At 36.9% G+C, this 27416-nt stretch overlaps 1 protein-coding gene across 4 annotated transcripts in view; it reads right to left on the reverse strand.

Moving 5' to 3' along the window:
• Window positions 1–27416, reverse strand: part of srcin1b (SRC kinase signaling inhibitor 1b) — a 51211-nt gene that overhangs the window by 17521 nt on the left and 6274 nt on the right. For 3 of the 4 annotated variants that reach the window (XM_084398813.1, XM_084398812.1, XM_084398815.1), the window contains exons 2-9: window positions 16989–17247; window positions 12292–12315; window positions 6146–6347; window positions 4228–4553; window positions 2688–3460; window positions 2253–2336; window positions 2023–2063; window positions 536–559 (exon numbers count right to left, since the gene is read on the reverse strand). In XM_084398813.1, the coding sequence (XP_084254939.1) occupies window positions 536–559; window positions 2023–2063; window positions 2253–2336; window positions 2688–3460; window positions 4228–4553; window positions 6146–6347; window positions 12292–12315; window positions 16989–17183 (1669 nt within the window). In that variant the 5' untranslated portion in view covers window positions 17184–17247. The remainder of the gene's footprint in view (window positions 1–535; window positions 560–2022; window positions 2064–2252; window positions 2337–2687; window positions 3461–4227; window positions 4554–6145; window positions 6348–12291; window positions 12316–16988; window positions 17248–27416) is intronic. The other variant, XM_084398814.1, reaches the window with a different exon arrangement.

A 27416-nucleotide genomic window follows, 5' to 3' on the forward strand; every position in this document is an offset into this window, starting at 1 on the left:
TCAGACCCTTATGTTTGCATATACATTCACACTGTCATATAATCTCTGATGTATTAGATCCTTTTAAGAACTGGAGAAGGAAGAGAAAACATTACACTGACATTCAAGAGTGTTAGTGGGAGTTTCCACAAACAACAAAAACATTCCGGGATAATCCATAAGACAGACGTATATGCAGTGCTTATAAAAGCGTACACTTCACTGGACTTTATGTGCTACATAATAATAATAATCATTATTATGTATTTAACTGAGAATTTTGTCACTTGTCAAGACAAAGTGCTTTTTAATTCAAAAAAACAAAAACGTGTGAAATTAATTAAACATAAAAGTCAAAGAAGGAGAATACTTTTTATAGACACTGTATATACATAGACAGAGGGTTTCCAAACTCCAGGATCTGGGATCCCTGAAAACAAACATTCTATACACACTCCTGACGCAAAATTGCAATGCACAAATCGCAATGCAACACAATCTGTAATGCAACAGATGTAGGGGAAACCGACATACAACCAGACATACAGTAATATACCTTTTTTCTTTCTAAACCTTCCAGCTGAAATAAATAAAATATCACCAGTTAACTGTCCCAAAATAATACACTCTAGTGTACAATAAATTATAATAAATAAATAAATAAAATATAATATATACATACCATATATTATTATGACAATATAATATGTCAGATATATTAATTATAAATTATAATAATAAACATGATATAACATAAATAATAAAAAAAATTGAAATTAATAATTAATCTGACTTCATATTTAATATAAATGGAAGTCAGTCCATTTATAATAAATACTATATATAGTCAGATTTATTATAAATTATAATCAATACACAAAATAAAGACCATAAATATAAAATAAAAAACAATAAATTAATTAAAATATTACAAATAAATATTAATATAAATAAAATATTTTAAATTATATATATATATATATATATATATATATATATATATATAAAAATAGATTTATTATAACAATATTAATATAATATAAAATAGTATGTCAGATTTATTTTAAATTAAAATAAATAAAATACATTATTAAATACATTATTAAAATAAATATAAATATTAAATAAATAAATACAAATAAATAAAATATCTAAATAAATATACATTATTTAAGAATATATAATAATATAATATAATATAATATAATATAATATAATATAATATAATATAATATAATATAATATAATATAATATTCAGTGTCTTATTCAGTATTCAATCAGGTTTAAAATGTTTACATGTTTAAATGTTTAGAAGACCTGACATGAACTAACAAATTTTTCTAATTAATTTACGTTACTGACACTCAAATCATGAACTCAGTCATGGACTACTGCCATAAAACACAAATAATCATTAGCTAATGTAAACCAATCCAAATGAGCATCATTATAATACTGATCATCCTGCGGTCCTCGAGGACTAGGCCTGCCTGCTTCTATCGTTTAGATAAGCGTTCTTCAGCGCACCGCACAGTTGTGTCTTATTAACACCATGCATGATTCACTCATTTAATGACCTGTTAATTGATACGCCTATTCCGCATCACTTAAATGTTCTTGCGAACATAATTAGTTTAGTAGCAGCTATTCTAAAGCACAAACAGTTCAGGCCTTGTAGAGACATTACAGTCACATATTGATGTCAATAAGATTAATTTATTAACCTTATAAACTTAACAATGCTCATGCATTAATATGTTCAAGCATTAATATGATAGGCCTATGTTTCATTGTTTTCATTTTGATAGCGTTTGTTAGTGTGGTATTGTGTAGAACATGCAGAGAGGACTAAGATACCGAGCTTTCAAGAAGAAAACTACAGGCGACAACACAGACTCATTATTTATTTAGATTATGTATCTGTCAGAATGGATGTATTTATTTCAAACTTTTTCCATCCTCTAGTCTAGATCATCCCTATTTTAACAGTGTTTGCCACAAATGCTAAAGCCATATTCACACACATTCAGTATAGTACTCACTCTCTGGTGCAGAGCAGTCGCTTGCTGTTTCTGCCTTCTCACTGCAAGACAAACATATTAAACACATCTTCATGGAGCGCGCACACACACACACACACACCATTTTGCATGGACGAGCATTAGTAAAAGAACCACATTAAAATGAGTGTTGACAGCTTTGACCGTCATTGAAAAGTTTCAGGTTTGATAGTGATATTCAGTGGTATTGAACTGAAGATCAGATTTCTTACGGGCTGTCTGGTCCACGGGTCAAAACACTCTGAACCAGTCCGGTTAGACTGGCTATCTGCTTCTCCATGGCCTCCATACGATCTCTGAAAATATCAAATACCATTATACACATACAAAATTAGTCAAAATTAGGGTTGAAGCAAACCATGCTGAAATATGAAGCCCTAAATGGACAAAAAAATTGAGATGGGAGGAAAAATTATGTTTTGCCTTTGCCCTATTTGCATTTGCTCACAAAACTTTTACATTCTATTGCAAAACTTTTTACGTTCCCAGAGGATTTTTACCATTATAGGGTGGTTGTGTCCACACACTACCGACACACATTTATGTTCAAACACCATGTAAAAGTGAATTTTGCATAATATGTCCCATTTAAGTGGTATGACTACCAGCTATTTTGGACGTTTCAGGAGAGTAGAATTGACTCTCACCTGGTTTCTTCGTTTCCAGGTAATGTTGAGCCGTACACTGGCATCGGCCCTCCGTCTCCTCCGGGGCCCCCAAGCATACATATCTGCTCCAGAGGCGGTCCTCCTGGACGATTCTTGGGGCTCTCTATGTACACAGTGCCATCTTTACGAAACCCATGTCTCCCAGGGGACCCTCGTCCTTGGTGACTCCCGTACGGATCCCTGCCATCGGACAGTTTCTGAGGCGAGGCTGGAGGTAGGGTGCGGAAACCCATAGTGGCATATGGATCTGCGTATATGGGACCACCAGCCCTGTAGAGAGCGCCCTCGAGCTCACACTGTAATGCCGCGGCAGGGTATCCACCAATTGAGCGTACGGATCCACGGCGGTAAGCCAAAGCTTGCTGTGAGGCCACGCTGAGCCGAGGATCCTGGACCAGCGTGTACGGGTCGGCGTATATCGCTTCGTTTTTTAGCAACACCACGCTCTTCGATGATGATGTAATTTCCTCATCCGGTTTCACATCACGCCGTTCCAGAATTGCACTTGGGGAGGAGCAAAATGCAGGGTGGGCTTGCTGGGGGGCGTGGCCTCCTTGGTGGGTGTGGTGTTGGTGCTGATAGGGGTGGAGCTGTGGCGACTGATGCGGACCCGCGTAAGAGGACGGACGCCCACCAGTGTATGAAAGACGGGATTGGGAGCGCGACGGAGAACCAGAGGGAGAAGAGGAAGACGGGAGTGTGTTTAATCGACGCGTGGGAGACGATTCCCTCGAGGTGTACACCAGCTCTCTCTGGAGAGAGAGACGGAATGGAAAAGAGGAAGACAGGATGAAGTAAATGCATATGACATATGACAAGATAGATTCACAGCATCAGAACAGATTTGCGCTACTGCATGTTTTCTCTGTCATACACACACACAACTGATTCTTCATCATGATCATCATCTCTTTATCTCATCATTATACTGTGAAAATGATGATGAAAAATCTTATGCTCATCAAGGCTGCATTTATTTGATTTAAAAAATCTGTTTTCTATTTATATATAATATTTTTTCATATATAATATATTACTCCAGTCTTCAGTGTCACATGATCCTTCAGAAATCATTCTAATATGATGATTTGATGCTCAAGAATCATTTATTATTATTATCAATGTTGAAAACAGTTGTGCTGCTTAATATTTTTGTGGAAACTATATGACATTTTTGTCAGGATTCTTGATTTTAAAATCAATTTAATGAATCATCCTTTCAAAAAAAATTACTGACCCCAATCTTGAATGGTACTATCAAGTTTTGACGGTAGGAATTTATATAATTTTGTGTTTTAAGGTAAAAAGCATGAATTACCTTTGTATGAATAACAATTTATGAAGAAAATTGATATCTAAAATAAAAATACACACTTAATTTATGAATATTTTTTTCCCATTATTTAATCTCTTTACCAAATAGTTTTTAGCTACCTACATTTTGGCATAAAATAAATGCTAAAGTGTTTGTTCCACATCTAACAGATGTTTTAGTCCACTGTCCCACACACACACTCACCCGCAGGTCTCCGTTGGCGATGTGTGCGTGGTGTACGGGGTGGGCTGCGTGCTGTGCGTTGTAGTGTGTGTCTCGCATCGGAGCTTCTCTGCAGTAAATCTTGATGAGGCAGCGGTCGTGAATGTCACGAGGGTCCTCGAGCTCATAGAAGATGTTGCGCGCCTCGTCCTTGATGAGGAGAGCCGTGCCGGGCGAACGCAACGCGCCCATCGTCAGTTTCTGAGGGAACATGTGCACGATGAGTGCGTGAAGGGTCTCCATGCTGGTCAGCTCATGAGTGATGTGCACCCGCCGCGTCTCGTCGCCAAACTGCAAAAACAACACCGCTAGAAAAAAAAGAAAAAAAATATATATTTAGTTTAATTCTGATATTCCATACAACAGCACAACTGTGAGTCTGATGTAGATTAATTAATAAACAAATTATTTATCCATGCACATCATTAATTATTATATTCTTTAATCAAAATAAGTTCCCCTCTCTCTTGCAGCGACATCTCTTTGATGATGATGGTGAGAGGGCGGGCAACCTGTCACTCACATCAGATCCACCAATAGCAAACCACAACCATCCAATCAATTCCCCATTGACAAGTCCCGCCCTACATTTGTTCTTGTTCCAGAAGCCGTTTCACTCAGATATACGTCAGTGGGAAGAAAAGACTATCGCAACTTTTGTTTCATGCCGACTTTAATATTGACTAACTGACATTTCAGACACAATATGGACAGGCAGCGGCAATGAAAACTATCACATAACTGTAAGTCTCTGTTACAAACAATAGACAACTGAAGAGATACAAGAGTGAAACGCTCTGCTACACAAAATATTGAATGCCACTTGTCCAGTCATATTAGTCAAACTAACTGTATATAATTGATTTTGTCAGACACAGTCTAGATAGTTGCATAACTGCTAAGAGTATAAAAACTCCAGCCAGAACATTTACCTAAATTAAGCAGCAAAAATGGCTCATGCAGGAAAATAAAATGTATATTTATGTAGACACTTCATTTACATTGGATTCAAATGACAGTTTATGCATTCCCTGAGAATCAAACCCATGACACTGATGCTGCTATAGCACCATGCACTATATTTTTACCAGTATTTCAGTCTGTTTAAGATTTATGCATTTCAATTGTATACGATAAAAATCATAATTTTTTTTTAAAGAAATTAATAATTAATAAGTAATAATGTTACAGTTTCCACAAAAGTATTAAGCAGCACAACTGCTTTCAACATTGATAATAATCAGAAATGTTTCTGAAGGATCATGTGACACTGAAGACTGGAGTAATGATGCTGAAAATTCAGCTTTGATCACAGGAATAAATGAAAAATATTTAAAATATATTAAACTAGAAAACAGCTATTTTAAATTGTAATAATATTTCGAATTATACTGTATTTTTGATCAAATAAATGCAGTCTTGGCGAATAGAGAATTACTTAAGAAAGTAAGACTTAAATCTTAAAACCCAAACTTTTGAACAGTAATAAATGTGAAGCATTTGCTTATGATTAATTAAAATGAAAAACTGTATAGGTTTTAAGCAATATAGTATGGTAAATGGCAAATGCAAAAATTGGCCATTTTATAATAAATCCAATTAAAAGTAATATAATACATATTTCTAATTTAAAACAGAGACTTTTTTGAGCATATTAACATAGCAATATTCACTTCGACACCTACATCTCAGTATTTAGCGTTAATGTCCTTCCAGAGGACTGACAATGTGAACTAAACCCTATATGGAGGTTAGCCAATTAAAATTGAGCTCATTTAAATACTGGTAAAAAACAGGTCAGATAGAGCGAGTAAAATCACATGGTGCAAGAAAGCTTGACGAACATAAAAAACTGAAATAAAATGGCATACAAGTGTACATGTGGCACTGTATATCCCACCTGGTGCTCTTAGCTTGGCTTGGCTGGGCGATCGTGCCAGTGGAAGACTCTGTCTGAGGATGTTGGAGCGACTGAAGCCCAGCGGCAGCTCAGCGTCGGCCATGCTTTCCAAACTCTCCGCAGACGCATAACAGAGTCGCCCTCCTGCCTGCTCGCCCAGCGACTGTTGCTGGAGCCCCGCTGGGCCCCGAGGAGTCCTGGCCTGCAGGAGAGGGAGGAACAGTTTTACAAGGGTAATGAATGATACCTCTGTGATGGGAAGGCAAAAGACCGTCCAGGGAAAATTAGGATGTGTGTGTGGAGTCGCTCTAAAGTAGCGAAAGGAAACCCATGCAGGCAAACACATTCTCAAATCATGCTGATAACATGATCATATCGGCTCGACTGCTGCTGTCACTGAACCAAAGGGACACAAACCAAATATGAAAACATTCTTAAATTCATAGCTATTGCTATACTCATATAGATTTACACTATATTGTGTAATTTTTTTTTACAAATATTTTTTGAAAGAAGTCTCTTATGCTCACCAAGGCTGCATTTATTTGATAAAAAAACATAGTAATGATATTGTGAAATATTATTACAATTTAAAATAACTGTTTTCTATTTGAATATATTTTAAAATGTATTTATTCCTGAGATGAAAGCTGAATTTTCAGCATCATTACTCCAGTCTTCAGTGTCACATGATCCTTCAGAAATCATTCTAATATGATGATTTGATGCAAGAAACATTTATTATTATTATCAATGTTGAAAACAGTTCTGCTGCTTAATATTTTCGTGGAAACCGTGATTTATATTTTTTAATTCTTTTTGTAACATTTTAAATTTCTTTACTGCCACCTTTGATCAATTTAATGCATCCTCGCTGAATAAAATGATTTTTTTTTTTTTTTTTTTAATGAAATTGAGCCCAAACTTTTGAACAGCAGTGTATATTGAAACAGAAAAATCAACAACAGAACAAAATCTTTTAAAATATTTAAAATATAAAATAATGTATTTTCAATCACAAATCATAATAAAAACTAGAGCTAAAATTGAAATAATATAATACAAAAAAGTTAGCTTACATGTTCCAGATATGTCCTAAAATAATAATCCAAATTGTTAAACAGTTTAACAGACAGACAAAAATCTAAACCGTGATTCAAACACTAATTTTCAAGAGGAAATGTTTCTACTCACACCAATATCTGCTTTTTAAATCTTAGTAACGCACACGTGGAGGTCAGAGATGTGGCTGGACATAACAGTGAAAGTTTGCAGTCATAAGACACTTTCTTGACCACACTCTTGGCTAAGAGCTCTCTGATTGGCTAAGACTATGGCTATGATCAGTATTCTACCCAATCAGATTGTGTGAAGTCTTGACTGACAGGACAGATGTTTGCAGCTGTGCCTCTCCATGCCGAATGCCATGGGTGTTAACGGTCCTGAAATGCCATTCTCCTGAGAGATGTAATCGGGAATGTGTTACAAGTTTCAAACATCTATTTACAAACCAAATAAATGTACCACTATGGCGATATACTGCAGTTTTGGACATGATTCTGGTGAGACTGCACAATGCTAAAGTCTCAGCATCATTAATTCTCTCATCTGTCTCTATGGGCTACAGGTTAATGGCTTCACAATAAGTGTGAATTAACCTCATTTCCCTTTAATAAACACATTAATTAGCATGACAGCATCAACATGACAGCGCTCATTGATTGAGAAGTCTGGGTGTGTGTTTATGTGGCCAGAGAGGGAGGTTTGCTATTGACTTGACAACAACAAGGGAGTGTTCGATCCTGTAAAATATCAAATAATAGACAGATTCTATCATATTTGATCAGGCTTTTATGGCTTATATACTGTAGGAGTATGAAATAGTATAATATGAAGCTTTCTCGCTCATGACAACTAACATCTGCCACTCCCACACCAGACACGCAACAAAGTAGCCGACAGACAGACAACTCTGGTTCACGTCTGGACTTGGAAACTGAGATTTACAGACAGCATCTAGTGGGAAGTCGGGGAACTCAGTCCTTGTAATATTGATCCAGCTGTCATACGGATGCAAAATTGTTCACCTCAGTCAAAGCTGCTGATCGATTGATCATGGGAGGAAAATGTTAATCCCGGACTGACATCTTAGGCACTGTAGTTGTGTGCAGTATGTCAGAGCTGTAGGGACTTGATTTAATATAAAGAACTGAAAGCTCATTCAATAATGCAAATGTGTAATGCACAAAAAGTATACATGTACACACTGTAAAAAGTGTTCAGTTCACTTTTAGTAAACCCGTTGCCTTAAAATTAAGTAAATAAACGCAATGCTTAATTGAAAAAAATAAGTTATGTGAACTTGACAATTCCACATTCATTTTATCGATTAAGCATGAAGTTTATTAATACTTAATAATTTCAAGGCAACGGGTTTCCTCAATTTTATTAAGTTAAGTCAACTAATCACTTTTTACAGTGCACTACCTTTCAAAAGTTTGAGGTCTGTAAGATTTCTTCATTTTTTTAAAATAAGTCTCTTCTGCTCATAAAGGCTACATTTATTTGATCAAAAATACAGTAAAAATGGCAATATTGTGACATATTATTACAGGTTAAAGTAGCTGTTTTCTATGTGAATATATTTAAAAATGTAATTTATTCCTGTGATCAAAGCTGAATTTTCAGCATCATTACTCCAGTCTTCAGTGTCACATGATCAGTTTTTTTTCAGGATTCTTGGATGAATAGAAAGCTCAAAAGAACAGCATTTATTAGAAATATTTTGTAGCATTATAAATGTTTTTTTTCTGTCACTTGATCAATTTAATGCATGCATCCTTGCTGAAATCCTTTTTTTAATAAAAAGAAAAGAAACATCTTACTGATCCCCAAACTTGATTGGTACTGTATATAAATCTCAAAATCCATACTGCATACTAATGTGACATTACTTTTTATGGAAAGTAACACTTAAAGCTACTTTTTCTCACTGTCAGTTAATTGTGACTATCATACACAGTCGATGACTGATTTTTTTACACAAAAGTGCAATTTTTTTCTTTGAAAATGAAAATGTTTATATTTCCTACAATATATATATATATATACAAATGACACATAGCCTATAATTCATATTATGCGTCCTGTGTTTTCTACTTTTTTAATACAGCACAATAGCATTTATACATTAATTACAAATTCATTCCTGAATGTTACATTTTATCTAGTGTACAACCAACAGAAAACAAGACGTGCACTAATACTTTCAGTAAAGACTTTCATTTTTACAAAACAATAAAAATTCTTAAAAAAAAAGATTTTTTTGTATCAGTTTCCACAGAAAAATGAAACAGCACAATGTTTTTAACATTGATAATAATCAGAAATGTTTCTTGAGCAGCAAATCATCATATTAGAATGATTTCTGAAGGATCATGTGACACTGAAGACTGGAGTAATGATGCTGAAAATTCAGCTTTGATCACAGGAATAAATAAAACATTTAAATATATTAAAAAAGAAAAATATTTCACAATATTACTGTATTTTTTTATCTTAATAAATGCAGCCTTAGTGAGCAGAAGAGACTTCTTTCAAAACATTAAATCTTACCGAACTCTTTTGAACAGTAGTGTATCTTACTCTCTAGTAAGTCCTGCTAACACTGGGTCCTTTTTAAAATATTTTATGGGATTCTTTACCTTTAACATGATTGGACAGTGGTCGACAGGAAACAATTTAGAGAGGGATTCAGGGATCAAGAAACGACCCCCAAACTCGGGTAATTTGCACATAAGCGCCCCAGTACGATATAAACCCGGGCATTAATCTCCAGATCATCGGCCACATCCCCGGGTCCTTGAGCAAGACACTTGTCCCGGCTATAAATGCATTTTTAATTGCCCAGTATGAAATGTCTAAATGGCAACTAATTATAAAATGTTGAATTTTTAAAAATCTATTCATTATTGATATCCACTATTAATATTCAGGCCTAACATACGCATGTGAGAAAATCCAACAGCGATGAAAGTATCATGGACAGTTCTCTAGTAGTCCAGCATGCCGTGAGCTCATTGTTACACCTGGGGCCAATTTAACTAAAGCGAGCCATGCTTTTCCACACACCAGAACCGTCAAACAGCTTACAATTGTCATCCAAAGGAATAGACATTGTCTGCTGGGACAGAGCAGACTAAGAAAAAGCTGAAGGTACGTTTTTTGCTCAAAAGAATCTCAGGAACACTTCAGATTTGTCACGTTCAGCTCTCCGGGGAGCTGAATTCGACTATTAAGGCTATGTCTACTTTCATCTTGTTACAACCGGAACTGGCATTTTCATTGCAAAATGCTCTCCGTCCACACCAGCGTTTTCCACGTTTCTTTTACACACTGAAACGTCGAAAAATGATTAAATCATCTTACTGTGCATTCGTAAAACATTATTACACGGCCCTGTGGAATACTTGATTCTGATTGGTCAATCACACTATTATTCCCCGATAACAACCATAACACAGGCTCATCTGGGTCACTGAAGTCAGCACTATGCGCTTGCTATAGGAACGGGTTTTCTTCAAGGAAGTTTTGAGATTGGTGAACTAATAAAATATTTAACCTCTGCTTCGCGTCGGGGTTTATTCTGCAATAACAACCGGCTGGATGTACATTATCACTTACATAAAAGCTCACTGAGATGATCCCGAGAGACCAGACATAATACAGTTCTCATGCTATGGCACCATCATGGCAAAATATCTCACCACTTACTGGTGTGTCCAGATCGCACTTAATCGACATTACACGTATGATCTAAAACGCAATTGCTCTCATTCAAGTATTTTTGTCTTGTTTTCCAGTACAAATATTTAAACATTCTTTACTTGAGAAGCAAACTGATATCAGAGAGTAGGGGTCTTGACTCAATATTTAAAGAACTCTTTATGCCAAAAATGTTCTATATTAGGAGAAATGTCTCAAATAATTGCATAATACTCGTGTTTAATGGGTTACTTCAATTTTTTATAGTAACAAAGTGGCCTGGTTTCACAGACAGGGCTTAGATTAAGCCAGGATTAGGCCTTAGTTCAATTAGGGCATGTAAGTAGCTTTTATAAACGTGCCTATAAACATAACTGGTGTGCATCTTGAGTCAAAACAATGGCAGTGACATATTTTAATACATTTCAGTGCAAGTTGCTTTCAGTTAGCTCAATAAAGCATTTTAGTCTGGGACTAGCTTAAGCCATGTCTGTGAAATCAGGGGAGTGTGTTTAGGAGCTGTTTAAGTCATAAAATGTAACCAAAATTAAAAAACAATAAAAAAAGTATTAAAACTAAATCCATAAAATGGTCCCATGATAGGAACCACGAAAAGGTTGAATATGCTTGAAAGAACCCTTTAAAGTTCTACACAGAACCTGTACTTCTAAGAGTGTAGAGAAAAGTAATGCGTTTTCAAATATAACCGGATTAGACGTAGCCTAAGGCTGTCCGGCTTGACCAAATCAGGCCCGGGATGCTCTGTAGGGTTCTTTAACACCCGTCCTTTCTCTCTCTCTGAGCCTGTGAAAGGCATATCTCAGGTCTGGAGGAGTTCCAGCATTGTTTCAATGCCAAAGATAGGAGATACAGAGCTGCTCTCACTTCTCACATCCTGAAGACCTGCAGAAGTCCCCAATGTGTCGTAGGTTGCATTTACAATGGAGGTGAGTCAGTGCACTGGAACCTTGTGGAGGAGTTTGTCTTGAAGGTGGATTTCCAGGAAATGCATAGAGTCTATAAATAAATAATTTGCCATGTAGTTTCCACAAAAAATGTTCCAAAAGAGCTGCTGAGCTTATCGCAGAATGCACTGACTGGGGATCCTTCAGGAATCATCGTGCACGCTTTAAAGCTAAATGTTACTCCCAGTGAGGAATGATGGTTCACCATTCATAGACCAGCTGATGTATTCATATATTTCATTCATTCAGTGCCATTTTGTGTCATGCATCGTTTAGTTTTAGTGCACTGTGCGCATATATATTGTGATGTTTTGCATCTGAAATTTTCCTTGAGGATCATTAAACCACACAAACGTACATGCAGAAACACGGATAAACATGCATGCACATACATCTGGAGAGGGAGAGACATCTTACCTTAAAACTCCAGTAATGTGGTTGCTAAGAGAATTAAAGAGGGACAGAGAAGGGAAAGAGTAATGAGTTATAATGCATCTGTAAAAAAAATATATGATCAATAAGTTATGACATTACATTGCTTTAACTCAACAAAATAAGTCAGTTTAATGTAATTTAAGTTGACATGACTTAAACATCTAAACAAGTTGATTGTACTTAAAAAATTAAAGGCAGCAACTTACATACATTTAAACACATACACTAGAATTTATAAGTTTGGAGTAAAGAATGCGTTAAATTGATCAAAAACTGACAGTAAAGTCATTTATAATGTTACAAAAGATGTATAATCTTTCTATTCATCAAAGAATCCTGAAAAAAACTAACAGTTTCTACAAAAGTATTAAGCAGCAGAAATGTGTTCAACATTGATAATAATAAGAATATTAAAATGATTTCTGTAGGATCATGTGACATTGAAGACTGGAGTAATGATGCTGAGAATTTAGCTTTGACATTAAAGGAATAAATTACATTTTAAAATATTTTCCAACACAAAGCATATACAGTAGTCAACATTTGAAGTGGATCAAAAAAGTTCATCAAAGTTGTCCTAAGACAAGAACGGGTATTGTTCAAAATTCATGTATAACTTTGATGAAAGGGTTTGATCCACTTCAACTGTATTTTAAAATGTAATAATATTTCACAATAATTCTGTTTTTGATTTTTCGATCAAATAAATGCAGCCTTGGTAAACATAAGAGACTAATTTCAAAAACTTTTACTCATACTTGAACTCTGCTCTGTGATTGACAGGTGCTATTTGCCAATAGAACCAATGAAAAGCAAGGAAGTTCCTAGAAAGCATTTTAAAACATATTCATACTCTTCACAGAAAAAGTAAGAAAAGTTATTGATTGTGTCAAAAACCAAAGGCCATTGACTTAGCAGTGTTTTGTTTTTTTGTTTTGCATGAAGGAAATTGATTTTCAGGCTTCCAACATCACATTTACTGATCTTGAAACCAATCATGTGACCTTTAGAAAATAACCAAGCAAATATTAACGCTTTCAACTGTAAATAAATGTACTTTTCTTAAACTTTATATCCAAAACCAATTCTTTCAGCCAACCATCACACACACATGATTGTGGGTTATTATCACTGACAATGATAGGTAGCACACATCTGTGCTTCTTAGACGGGATGTTATGCAACCCCTGGATCTGGACACGTCCTGATACCTCATAATTTTTTAGTTTAGACACAGCCAATTTAAACCATAACAAGTGCTTCTTTGACATCTCATACTGGTGGCATCTCAAAACATAATTAAGTGCCTACAAAACATTTCTGCCCAGACACGTTCAATTGTTCGATTTAATTGTCCTAAAATGCTGTCTAGGTCACTACGTTCTGAGATACTATTTAGCTAAATCGCTAAGACCAGCAGAAGTGTGTGCATCAGAGCATAACGCAAATGCCAGAAGCCACTTCTTAATACACTAATTCACACGTCAGAACACACACATACAGCAGCAGAAGGCTTTTAGTTACAGTAACTGTAGCTCAGAAATGAGATGAAGACCCACCCGGACCGACACAACAAGCAAGCCCACCTTCCTCTCATCACATTTCTGTCTCTCTGTTTATGTCTTAGGTTTGCAAACATACCCACACAGACATCATTCTCTCTCTCTCTCTCTGTGTGTGTGTGTGTGTGTGTGTGTGTGTTTCTCTCTCTCTCAGACACACACACACACACACACACAGACACTGCGGCAGGCCACACCTGCTTCTATACTTGCATGTCATACAACCACCTACACCGTTGCTATGACGACACAGACCTCTACAACATCACTACAATTTAGCATACATTAAATTCAATGTCCCTATTTACTTTCATAAAACACATTCCTGATGTTATCATGCTTCATTTCATCTGTGCAAGCTATTCTACATGAAAAAAACATCAAAAAGGCCTCAAACTAAGAAGATGAGAAGATTATTATTCTAATTATTAAATAAAAATTAATGCAAAACCTAAACTTAAATTACCTTGGAACTGATTAGAACTATAAAAAGTTAAAAAAATTAAATAATAATAATAATAATAATAATAATAATACAAAATAAAATAATTTTTAAAAAAAACAACGATAAAAGTAAAATGGTATGCAAGTGTGACCCCTTCCGCTTTACTTTTGTAAAACACATTCCTGACTTACTGTGCACAATTCATCAGTGCATATTATTCTAGATGAAAAAAAATGTCAAAAACCTCTCAAAATAATAATCATTTTTGTTGTTATTAGTGCTGTCAAAGCAATTAATCGCATTTACCATAGTAAACTGTATGTGCATGTATATCTATCTATCTATCTATCTATCTATATATATATATATATATATATAAAATGTACACATAATATTATATATTTACAAACTTTTATGTTAGATGCGATTAATCACGATTAATCACGATTAATCGATTTGACAGGACTAATTATTATTATTACTATTGTTATTGTTATTATTAATCATTATTATTATTATTAAATGAAATCAAAATATTTATGTGAAACAAATAAAGAATTACATCTTAAAGTACAACTTTTAAAAAAAATTCTAGTTCAAGAAAAACAAAAATTTTCTTGAATATTCATTTTCATTAAGAAGTATGTCAAAATACAGAAGTCAGACGGTATGTGTGAATGCTCATGCTTTCAGATCCCACCATAATACATGTTCATACACACACACACACGCACACTACTGGCACCTGATTACTTCCTCAATGAAACATCAGGCTGTCATTCTCTCCCTCCCTCTTTCTTTCCGTTCACTGTGGATTTCTCATGTCCTCATAGACTGATGAAGGTATGATAGCATCACTAATTAATTCGCTCTATTGTCGGTCGACTCTCTCCTGCTCGTTCTCCGCTGCTCTTCTGCACTTTCTCCATCTATGGACTCTAATAACCTCTTAGTTCCTCTCACTCTATAATTGACCCTATTTTCTTTAATACACGCTCCTGGTCTTACTGTGCACGTTCTTCCAAAGAAAACGCTTTGTCATCATAATTGCCTATGCAAAACAAGTTTCCATTTTGGCTAATTGTTAAATGTTGTTGAACTACCTAACAGCCAAATAACTATTTAGTCACTGTACTGTTGTAATGCATGAAATCTGCCAATATCAATGCACTAATTTAATGCCTGTTAACATTAAGGTTATTGCAATAAGACTGAAAAACAATACATTTTAAGAAGCATTACCATTGAGATACGTCAAGACGCTCGGGAGGGTGAGCTTGACCTTCAGCCTCCACGTTCCAGTCAAAAAGCCTCCTCAAAAGTGTGTGCCGGTGGAGTTTCAGGAGGGGATCAGACTCCCACAATCCACTGCAAACTCACATTCTGATACAGTACGTAAAATCGACTCCTGAATGATAAAGCCAAGTCCTGCCCTACGTGTTCTCTCGTTTCATGCACAAACGCGTCACGTTATGGAGGTAAAAGGCGAATGGCGTTTCATGTTGTCTCTGTCCTTCAGTGGTTTTCCTCCCTCTCTGTCTCAGTACGCTCCTGCTATATGCCAGCTAGCTATGTGATATCATCGATTTCCCTACATGGTCTCGGTTGCCATGGTAACGGTAGACTCCCTTCTCTCTCTTTCTCATTCCAGTGGTGTTTGGAGACGGTGGATGCAGCCAAATGGGCAAACATACAGAGCAAATACAAGGAAGGATAGATCTATTCCAAGGAGGTAAAAAAGAGGGAATAGATCACAAGAGACAGAGAGAGAGAGAGAGAGAGAGAGAGAGAGAGAGACAGAGAGAGAGAGACAGAGAGAGAGAGAGAGAGAGAGAGAGAGAGAGAGAGAGAGAGAGAGAGAGAGAGAGAGAGAGAGAGAGAGAGAGAGAGAGAAAAGAAAGGAGGAAATGACAATATGGATTTACACATAACTGCAAATATGAGCTATTTGCTTTTGTGAAGACAATTAAAGTGCTTGAGCATTCAAAAGTTCCACATTCATGATGTCAGGCTGTTGTTGGTGGTTGCCAGGGTGTTGCTATGCGGTTTCTATGGTATTTTAGAATGTTAATGTTATTGTTAAATAAAACAAAAGGTTAAGTAACATTTTGTGGGTAAAAAGTTGTCTATTGTCAATAGTGCACACACACACACTCACACACATTACCTGCTGCTGCCGAGCACAGTTAGTGTTGACCAGCGTAGCGGCGTGTTGAGGAGGGAACACACATACACACACACACACACACACACTCACACACACATTACCTGCTGCTGCCTAGCACAGTTAGTGTTGACCAGCGTAGCGGCGTGTTGAGGAGGGTACACACATACACACACACACACACACGCTCACACACTTACACACATTACCTGCTGCTGCCGAGCACAGTTAGTGTTGACCAGTGTAGCGGCGTGTTGCGGAGGGTACACACACACACACACACACACTCACACTCACACACATTACCTGCTGCTGCCGAGCACAGTTGGTGTTGACCAGCGTAGCGGCGTGTTGCGGAGGGTACACACACACACACACACACACACACACACACTCACACACATTACCTGCTGCTGCCGAGCACAGTTAGTGTTGACCAGCGTAGCGGCGTGTTGCGGAGGGTACACACACACACACATACACACACACACACACTCACACACATTACCTGCTGCTGCCGAGCACAGTTGGTGTTGACCAGTGTAGCGGCGTGTTGCGGAGGGTATTTGTTCCTCTGATGCTCCATGTCGCTGCTCTTGTGGAGTTTAGCGAAGGCCTCCATGTCGGGGTTGGAGAGGCGGCGGGTGTTACTGCCCAGAGTGTGATAGCGCCGCTGATATTCTGCATCTTCCCCACGCAACATCACAAGCACTTTATCTGCACAGTTTTTTCTTCGAGTTCTCCCTCTCTCCTTCTCTGTCGCAACACTGTGAGGTGAAAAAAGTAAAAGCAAAAGGTTAAGAGCTGGATAACTGGCATGTTAGATGGAGCCATTCGATATATACACACTAAACGGTGTGCAAGATTAGGATAAGAGCATTGTACTTGAAAATATGATGATGTACTCTAAAATGCCAGGATGGCATGCTATTTCAGCTGTATTTTATTTTTGGTAGCACTTTCTTTTAAGCTGACAAAGTTATATGTTCCTACATGTACTTTGTAATAGTTAATTATCCATTATTACACTTTATTTTAAGATGTCATTGTTACAATGTAATTATACATTTAAGTACTGAGTAATATTAATGAACTACATGTACTTACTGGAGGGTTAGTGTAGGATTTGGTAGAGGGTTAGTTGCATGTAATTTACTGTTATTACTATGGTAAGTACATGTAACATGGACACTGTAAAATAAAGTGTTACCAAATAAAAGTGTAACGTTATTTTTTTATTGGTGCATGCTTTTTAGACTGAAAATATAAAAATAATAGCTCTTTAATAAATACTATTATTGTGTAAATAATACTAAAATAACACTGGTAATTGAGTACTACCACTATGATATGGCCCACGAACATTTAAATTCAGATTCTATTTGCATTGAATCAACTCAAATTGATTTTTGAAATTGCTAATAATCCAATCCCTAGATTTTATGTCCATTCACGTCGTAGCATAAACGGTGCACCATAAGTGTGTTCAAATCACTAACCTGAAATATGAGCAATAGTAGTATTGCAAACATAATTAGCAAATATTATTAATTAAAAAAGTACAGCTAAAATGTCTGAATGAACTGATCCAATAAAGTAATTAATGAAGCAACGGTGTAATGTGACACATTCACATACAGTTAAACCCTGAGGTCTTCACACATGCCGTGAACGATACAGTCATATCTCTCAACCTCAACGGGAGGGAAAACTGCCGTGTTCAATAGGGAAGGAAATCATGGATGTAGATAAGACTGGGAGATGGTGGGTCGGAAATTGACTGCTGATGTGATAATGGCTAAAACATGATAAAACAGCCAGGTTGTCATACCTACCTCGCCTGGCAACCCTGCGCCGATGGAAGAATGATGATTTTTGTGTGTGTTTGCTGGAGGATCTGGCACAGTGAGCTCTAGCACATGTCAGCCAACACTAATGCTGTCTGACCTGTCAAACTGAGAAACTCACAGCTTACAACCTCTGGACTCTCTCGCCATACTGCCATTAAGCTGAGAATGATGTCATGCACACATACTGCAAATGTTTATTTGAAATTTACTCTACAACCAAAAGTGAGATCCATTGTGCTTATATCTGAATTGCATTTACACTACAGCCAGAATCTGAGCTCTCAAAATAATAAAAATTATTTGTTGAAATGTGTCTTACAGTATTGCAGACAATTCACATGTAAATGTGTGGTTAACATAAAATTTAAAGTGACAGCTTTTATAATTATTATACAGTTTTAGCTAATTAGTGCTGGAACTAAGGATCTATCGATTAATCATATAATCTTACAATTACGATGAGGCATCGTTCTTCCACCCCTAATAATAATAATAATAAAAATTAATATTAATTAATCATTTTTGGACACATAAAAAACAAACTAAATAAAAAATTAGATTTGACCAAATATTGACCAATTAACCAACCAAATAACGAACTAACCGAACAAATAAATAAATACTATTCTAAAATATATATTATATATATATATATATTTAATCACCCTACTTTAAAATAATGTGTAGCCACCTGCACTCAAGACATTCTAGCAGGTCGAACATGAAAATAAGTAGGAAAAAACCTCCAAAGACAACATCTCAAAAGAAGAATGTTTTTCTCAGTGTTGTGAAGACACAACACCCACCAAGGAGCCTAAAATAGAGGCCCAAACTAATAAAGACACCCAAAACAACAAAACCCACTGAAGAGGTGCGAGATCAAAGGAGGAACCATTATATTAGCATACCGCAGGGAAGATGGATAAAGCGTTTCAGAGAATGGATTCATCCACAGATAGTCCCATCACACGCTGATCTACCACAAGAGCTTTTACACCCTCTCTACACCAGAGCAGCTGTTAATAATGACATGGACTAGTGGGCGGAGACTAGAGCAATTGACCAATGAGAGAGTAATTAGGTTGTTCTCACTGTTTTATAAAGTAACCACAAGAATTGTCTCAAACCAGTGTTTTACATATTCAACAAAAGAACTCACAATTTGAATATTACAAGCTTTTTCAGGAACATATACATTAAAAAGCACAATAAATGTAGTGCTAAAAGACCTTATGTAGCCCCGCCCCTTTTCAGCGCTGCACTCGTTGTCTTTTGACTTCCGGTCTGTATTTTCACAGCGATCTTGCGTATTTATGAGAGAACGGCTCGTTTTAAAATCTTCCCGGTCGACTGACATTTGTTAAGACATCTGCTTTAAACATTACAATCCTCATGATAACTTTCGTTAACTTTACATTAAGTAAATCCACTTCAAAAGCTAATTACTCCTGGACAGCAATGCCATAGAAATATACAGAGCGACCGCAAAAACGGAAGTTCAAAGACAATATTCTAAAGATGGCGGCGCCCTCGTTTCTCTGGCGCTTAATGGTCTATATTCCAAATCTTCTAAAGACATATGACGCCATTTTAAGCTGCAAACAACATCAGGAAGCAGAAAAGCTAAAGTAAAAAAGGTAGCACTCTAAAATAGTCTTCCATCTCACTATGATTGAACGTTCTTGGGACTGAAGTCATCTGTTGGTGTGTAAACAGTCTACCCAGCTGGGCTAACATATTTTCCCATCAGAAGGCAAAGAACACTGAAAAGCAGTCTGAGGTGAGCACACACAATTAACATTTAATACTAATTACAGATCATTTATTCATAACACTATTTGGAAGAAACCAACAACTGGGATGGAGTCAACTAAATAATATAACTGCAATAAAAGATAGAAATGTGAGGTACTTACAGGTTTTCCATTCCACTGCTCTACTTTTCCATTGTTTTTCTATGTAAACATAATCTACACGTTCGTCTTTGACCGCCCAATTACAACCAAATCATCGCAATTCATGTGTAGCATCAACAGTGGCAGGAGATATTAAGTTTAATATTTATGGTTCAGTGTTGTTTTAGTATCACTGAAATAATATTATAGTTTAGTATTAGTATTATAGTATTATAATTATTTCCTCTTTAGCAAAAGATCACTTAAAATCAAAGACTTGACAAAGAGAGCGAAGGTTTTTTTGTGTATCACATGAACTATATGCAAACATAATAATAAGCAAGCTACCAGGACTGACGGGGGAAAATTACACCTTGATGGCCACGAGTAACCTACATTAAAGCTGAAGTGTGTAATTTCTGTGCTACTAGGTGCACCAAACATGATAATAATAATTATTTCCAAACAGGCTTTCCTACCCTACCAGCCCTTTTGTCCCTCCCACATACCAATATCCAGATAAATATTACAGGTAGTCCTATATTCACACCAGTGGTTGAGTCAGAGCTTGACATCTTGTGCCTCTCAAACAAAAAGAGCAATTTTAAAACATTTAAAGTCTCTCCATGAATTCAAGCATTGTACCGAAGTAAAACAAACCATTGTCATAACCAATCAGCAACTAGCAGAGCCCTCAGAGGATCAGGATTTGCAGTTTAACATTTACATTTAGTGGACGCTTTTATCCAAAGCTACTTATAGGAACATAACCAGCTCGTCACAGAGCCAACAATATTCCCAATATGGTTCCAATGTCTCTTTGATTATTCTCTGTCCTTGGTTAACTGCAGACATCATGCAAGCATCTATAAGCATGACAAATGAACTAGTGATCACTCATCTAATGTCCATGTGTGTTTGTGTGTGTGTGAGAGAGTACACAAAGATTGATTACCGCCCAATTTTAACACTCCTCAGACAGACACATAAACCAAGTGTGCCGTGACAGGTGTTTCGACCCCCGGAGCCTCTAAGCAGGTATGAACGATCGGCCGGAAGTGTCAGGGGATTCTGGGAATTCTCGCCTGAGGGGAATCAGTAAAGTGGCCAGGAGATTAATGATCCCTCGTTTAGTGTCATGAACAGATGAGAGATGATGAAAGCTGAGAGAAAAAATATAATATTATATTATATTTCTGGAACACAACCAACCTATAATGGTACAAATCCACCAACTCCTTTTTTTAATCTCCATAATTCATAAGCAGTGTCTCAGAATAAGACGTTTGCAGTTTCTATGCAAAGTGACGTCACATACGGTGAACTTAGGCCCCGCCCACGACTCTATCTTATTAGCATAGACCCGCCCTCAGTGAGCAGGACACACTCCGCCATGTTTATCTCCTTGCCAGAGCATTTAACAGCAGTGCTCGAGTAAGAAATGTATTCTTCTTAAAGCTACTAAAGTTATTCAGTCAAGAGTTTTTTGTTGATATATATATATCAGGTACTGTATATTAAGTTGCTTTCACATTAATACACAGATCTAATATACACATGCGGTTTCTTTACTTGCTGTTTACGTTCACAGACATAACCGACAGTGTTTGTGTGAACTCTGTGTTTTTGACACAAACCTCTGTGTATTTGACAGTTTAAACGCAATAAGACATGAAAGATAACGTAGTTTAATACTCACAGGACGCACCGTCTGAAATCCAGGTGTATGTGTGCATGCTTCGGATGTGTGCCCTCAGAAAACCATATATCAGAAGTTTAGACTGATATGGCTTTAAAACGCATGCAGATAATAAACTTTCATAATGATGAAGAACTGTAATGTCATGTGAGCATGACCGCGATAGAGATGATAATCAAACCCAAACAGCTGTTTTAGTTTTTGCCAGAGTATCAGAGCGAGGCACGAGCTGTAAAGGCTCCGCCCTCTTCTGGATGGGGAGCAGCAGCTCATTTGCATTTAAAGACACATGCACGAAAACAGCATGTTTTGCCTTCCACTCAAAAATGACTTCAGACACATTCCTTGGACACCTGAGACATACATCCTGTAAAAAGGGGCATAATAGGTCTCTTTTAATGAGTAGTCATCTCCTTTAATCAGAAGTCAGTTATTTATTTGACTTTATATTAAATTATATGAATTAACAAAAAATAATTATAAAAATAATCAAATAAAAAATTGATTCTAAAATATAAATAAAAAACAAATAAATAAAAAATACATCCATTTTGAGAAAGGAGAAAGATTATATTACATATGACAGAGACATGTTTTGATTCATTTTCTAGTCCCTTTTCAGGCCTGAGAGTGTAATAAGAAACGCCCCAGAATCCTTGACCCTGTCAAGTGGTTCTGATTATGACATCACAATGGAGGTCATCACTCGTGACGGTGACATCGCTATTAAACGCTCTCATGGACACCGTACAAACATTGTATGAGTGAGCAAACAGCGAGGGAGAGAGAGAGAGAAAGAAACAAAGTAAAAAAAAGAAAAAAGATTAGTCATGCTGGGTTGGGTTTAATAATATAATACTGTAAAATGGAAATCTAAAAGAGGTCCATCATCTACAGGTGTTTAATAAAGCAGCCTGGACTGTGCTGGACATCAATAACCAATCTAACAGGACACAGTAATAGAGAAGTTCATCTTAAGACCCCCTAATAAGACAATGAAAATATGAGAATATATGAGAAACTGATAAATGCTGTTACAACAACTGCACCCCAGCAGTGAATCTCATGTTGTGTTATTAAGTTCGACTAGGGATTTCCATCAGATGAGGAACGTTGGGAAATGTTTTTAACAAATGAAAAAGAAGTCTAAGGGCCTTGTTTATGTGCGATTCGATTTGATTCTGCGCTACCATTCAAAAGATTGGGGTCCGCTGTTTAGATATTTGTACTGGAAAACAAGACAAAAATACTTCGCAGTGCAGTTCAGTTCACAAGTTCCTCACGGGAAATTAGGGCGCGAGATATGCATGATCCCAAATTAAAGATAGCATGATACTGAAGTGATGATGTCATATAGAGGAGATTAACAAGCAATCATAACTTGCAGCTGATATTTCAGAGTACATGAAACACCTGCTGGAAGGTGAAAGTCTGATTAGATTCTAATCAGCATTAGCTGAAAAAACAGCGGGACATAAACACACACTTGCTAAAGTGGAGGGTGGAATAAAACTTGAACTAATTCTGCTTGTTATGCGGCACACAACTTATTACGCACACACCGAAGAGGAAGGTTGCTTTGGGAAAATAACGAAGAAACTTTCTAATTATAAGTATCAGCATTAAATCATCGCAACGACGACTGAATGTTAATTAATTTCGCCATGAGGAGAAGCCCATATCACCGAAATCGTCAGTGGACTGAGATTTCACACCATGCAGTAGATTTAAATGAGGCACAAAGTCTGACCCCACGCCACTACATTTTAATTAACGTCTCTCTCTCTCTCTCTCAGGGGTCTCTCGGAGGAGACGGGATCCTGTTTAACCTTTGACCTTGTGAAAGACCGCCCACTGGAGGCTCTAAACGGTCAGAGATTGAGGATTGACACTAATGTAACCGTTCTCAGGGTCAGTATCCTCCTGAGGAGCCCCGCGGAGTGTCAGAGGACGTGTTTTAAATGAATAACCAATCCTATCTGCATGGTTCATCAGCAGTAAAACATGTTTCGCTGACCTCAACGTCATCTAGGGATGCTGGAAAACAGCGGAGACGCTGTCATCTGCAAGCATGCATGTAAAACAGTCAGCGTGCATATGGATCGCAAGATCAACATATGGGGTCACAGATGTTGTGTGAAAGAAGACCAAAGCTAATTATGCAGACACATTAACCTGTAACCATTCAGTGCAGTTTTGGCTGAAAATTAACAGTATGGAGACCGCCAGTCATGTTCAGTTTTAGCAAAAATGGAAGTAAAAGTTACTCTATAAACTTATGTTACTTCAACTGGAATGTGAAGTCCACACTGTAAGGGCTTAGTAAGGTTCTTTATTGGCATTTTTGGTTCCATGAAGAACAATTTTTGCATTCCACAAAAGGTTGTTTTTTTTAATAGTGAAAAAAGGTTCTTTAGATTTTTTTAAATGTTCTTCACTCTTCACACTCTGAAAGTTACTGTTCACTGAAAGGTTCTTTGTGGAACCAAAAATTGTTCTTCAATCGCTGAGAAAAAAAAAAAAACCTTTTGGAACCTTTATTTTTAGATAGTTTGTAACTTTGTACTTCATTTGGTTGTACCATTTGTTCTTAAGAACCTAGCTAGGTCGTAAGCTCCCCATAAAAAGTAATGCATAGTCACACAATACGACACTTCCCTAATAATCCAATAGCAGGATTCAAATTCATGAGCGAAGTTGTGTTGAAACGCAGTCAATTTTAGTTTATCCTGTTAAAGGGATAGTTCACCCTAAAGAAATTGTCATTAATCACTCACCCTCATGTCGTTCCAAACCCGTAAGACTTTCGTTGATCTTCTGAACACAAATGAAGATATTTTTGATGAAATCTGAGATCTTTCTGTCCCTCGATTGACAGCTACGCAACTACGTAAAGACATCATTAAAGTGATCCATGTGACTCCAGTGGTTCAACCTCAATTTTATGAAGCGAAAAACATGATTTACCACTTTTTCAATGCGCGCAACAACATCTGCTCTCGCAGGGACAGAAAGCTCTCAGATTTCATCAAAAAGATCTTCATTTCTGTCTGAAGATGAACGAAAATCTTACGGGTTTGGAACGACATGAGGGTGAGCAAATGAAGAAAGAATTTTCATTTTTGGGTGAACTATCCCTTTAAGGACTGTTCCACAGGTGCATGTACAAAAAGGTTCACTTGAAAGAAATTAGCGTAATTGTGTTCAGACTTCATGATCAGAATATCTTTCCTAGAAGTGATAAATGCTAATTATTTCACAGCGAGTTGTTTAGTTTGCCAAATCCAGTGATTATTTTCCCTGATGTTCATAATGTCCTACCTTATTCTCTGTGGACTGAGAACGACTGGTGATGAATCAAAGACAATCAGAGACATTTTGGCACCTAACACTTGAAGACCTTGAAGACTTGAAGGCCATTGCCACAATGCTAATTACACCATTCCTCAATCAATCTCTCAAATGTTCTTGTTTAAGTCAGAGACGGAGACATTGAGAATCCAAGAGAGGCAGGAAAGCAGCTGGCATATCAAAAGTCTGAATGGAGGGATTTGAGTGCCCACATCTTCATGACATCATAGCATGAAGAGACGATTTACAGGATTTTTGAGCATGTGTGCGTGAGGTACATGCGAGAGGTTTGAGCATTTAAAAATACGCAGCACCAGAGGCATTTAACAGCCAGCGACTTCAAAAATGCCCAGCGTAGGGAAGAGAGAGAGCGAGAGAGAGAGAAAAGGATGATGGAGAAGAGAAGAACGCAACCCCCTTACTGTACAGCACCACTGCTGCAGGGGCCTTCAAAGGAAACGCTGCCCTGATATGAAAATCCATAATCCAAACAGTAATGAGAGAGAGAGAGAGAGAGAGAGAGGGGGAGGGAGGAGGGTGAAAATGAAAGAGAGTCGCTGTCTTTTCTGACAAGAATACAAAGCCTCGCGGGAGGAGAGACTGTCGTGTCAGATAATTGTCTGAACAAAACAAAATTTTCAGTAAGAAGAGAGTACAACGCTTGTGTAATATAAATAGCCGACCGTCCTCAAATTGTGCAGATTGGTGAATATTGTTTTTCTAAGCAATTTTTACCTCATGGATGATACAAAAAAAAAAAAAAAAAAAAAATCCATTAGGAGGGAGCTGTATAAGGACCAGAACGTCATATAGAGCCGGGACAGAAAAGCAGAGAAAGCCACAGAACACCGAAGCAAGCACACAGCAACATGCTTATACATTTAGAAATAGCTTTGGCTAGTTAAGCAACCACCTAGAACACCATAGAAACCTTTCAGAACTCCCTAAAATTAGACCAATTATGAGCTCCTGAAGCACCCAAGCCACTGGTGGTTCTGAGAACATTTTAACACGTTGCAAATTTAACAACCGCATAGCAACAGCTTGACAATTACTTTACAATCTTAACTCTTCAGGGAGTGATAATGATGGACAGATCCTTAACACAAATGAACGACTGTAAACACTCGCCTCCTCCTTGACATATCTCATCACTTCATATATTACCGCTTCACCAACAGCCTGACATTTTAGCATTTGAAGCATTCAGCAGCAACAGCTCAGTGTAGCTCTGAATCTCCAGGGACACAGGGAGAAAAGATGGTTGGGAAGAATTTGTTTTATCTAAGGTGCCGTGAGATTTGTTAGCATGGAGAAGGGGAAATGTGGTTTCATAAGTGTGAAGGCATCCCTGCAGACAGACAGACAGATAGACGGATCGACAGATGGATAGATAGATAGATAGATAGATAGATAGATAGATAGATAGATAGATAGATAGATAGATAGATAGATAGATAGATAGATAGATAGATAGATAGATAGATTATCAGAACAATGCATGACGGATGAATGGATGGATGATGGTCAGACAGACAGACAGACAGATAATCAGAACGATGGATGGATGAACAGATAAATAATGAGAGACAGACAGACTGTCAGAACGATGGCTGGATGGACGGATAGATAGATAGATAGATAGATAGATAGATAGATAGATAGATAGATAGATAGATAGATAGATAGATAGATAGATAGATAGATAGATAGATGGATGGATGGATGGATGGATAGATTATCAGAACGATGCATGACGGATGAATGGATGGATAGATAGATAGATAGATAGATAGATAGATAGATAGATAGATAGATAGATAGATAGATAGATAGATAGATAGATAGATAGATAGATAGATTATCAGAACGATGCATGACGGATGAATGGATGGATAGATAGATTATCAGAAGGATGGATGGATGGATGGATGGACGGACAGACTGTTTTTTCACATTGAATATCATGTTTCACTCCAAAAAACTGTTACATTATGTAAGTAAAATGGAAGCTTGAATTCAGAATACTGTATGTTCAAACACGTATATTGAATTTTGAGCAGCCGTAATTGTTGCACACTTGTAGCATTGCACCAGACAAAGTATAGCATCGTATTATGTCATTGTTTTGCTGTCAGTTC

This window comes from Rutilus rutilus (genome assembly GCF_951802725.1).
Source record: "Rutilus rutilus genome assembly, chromosome: 24".
NCBI classification, from domain to species: Eukaryota; Metazoa; Chordata; class Actinopteri; order Cypriniformes; family Leuciscidae; genus Rutilus; species Rutilus rutilus.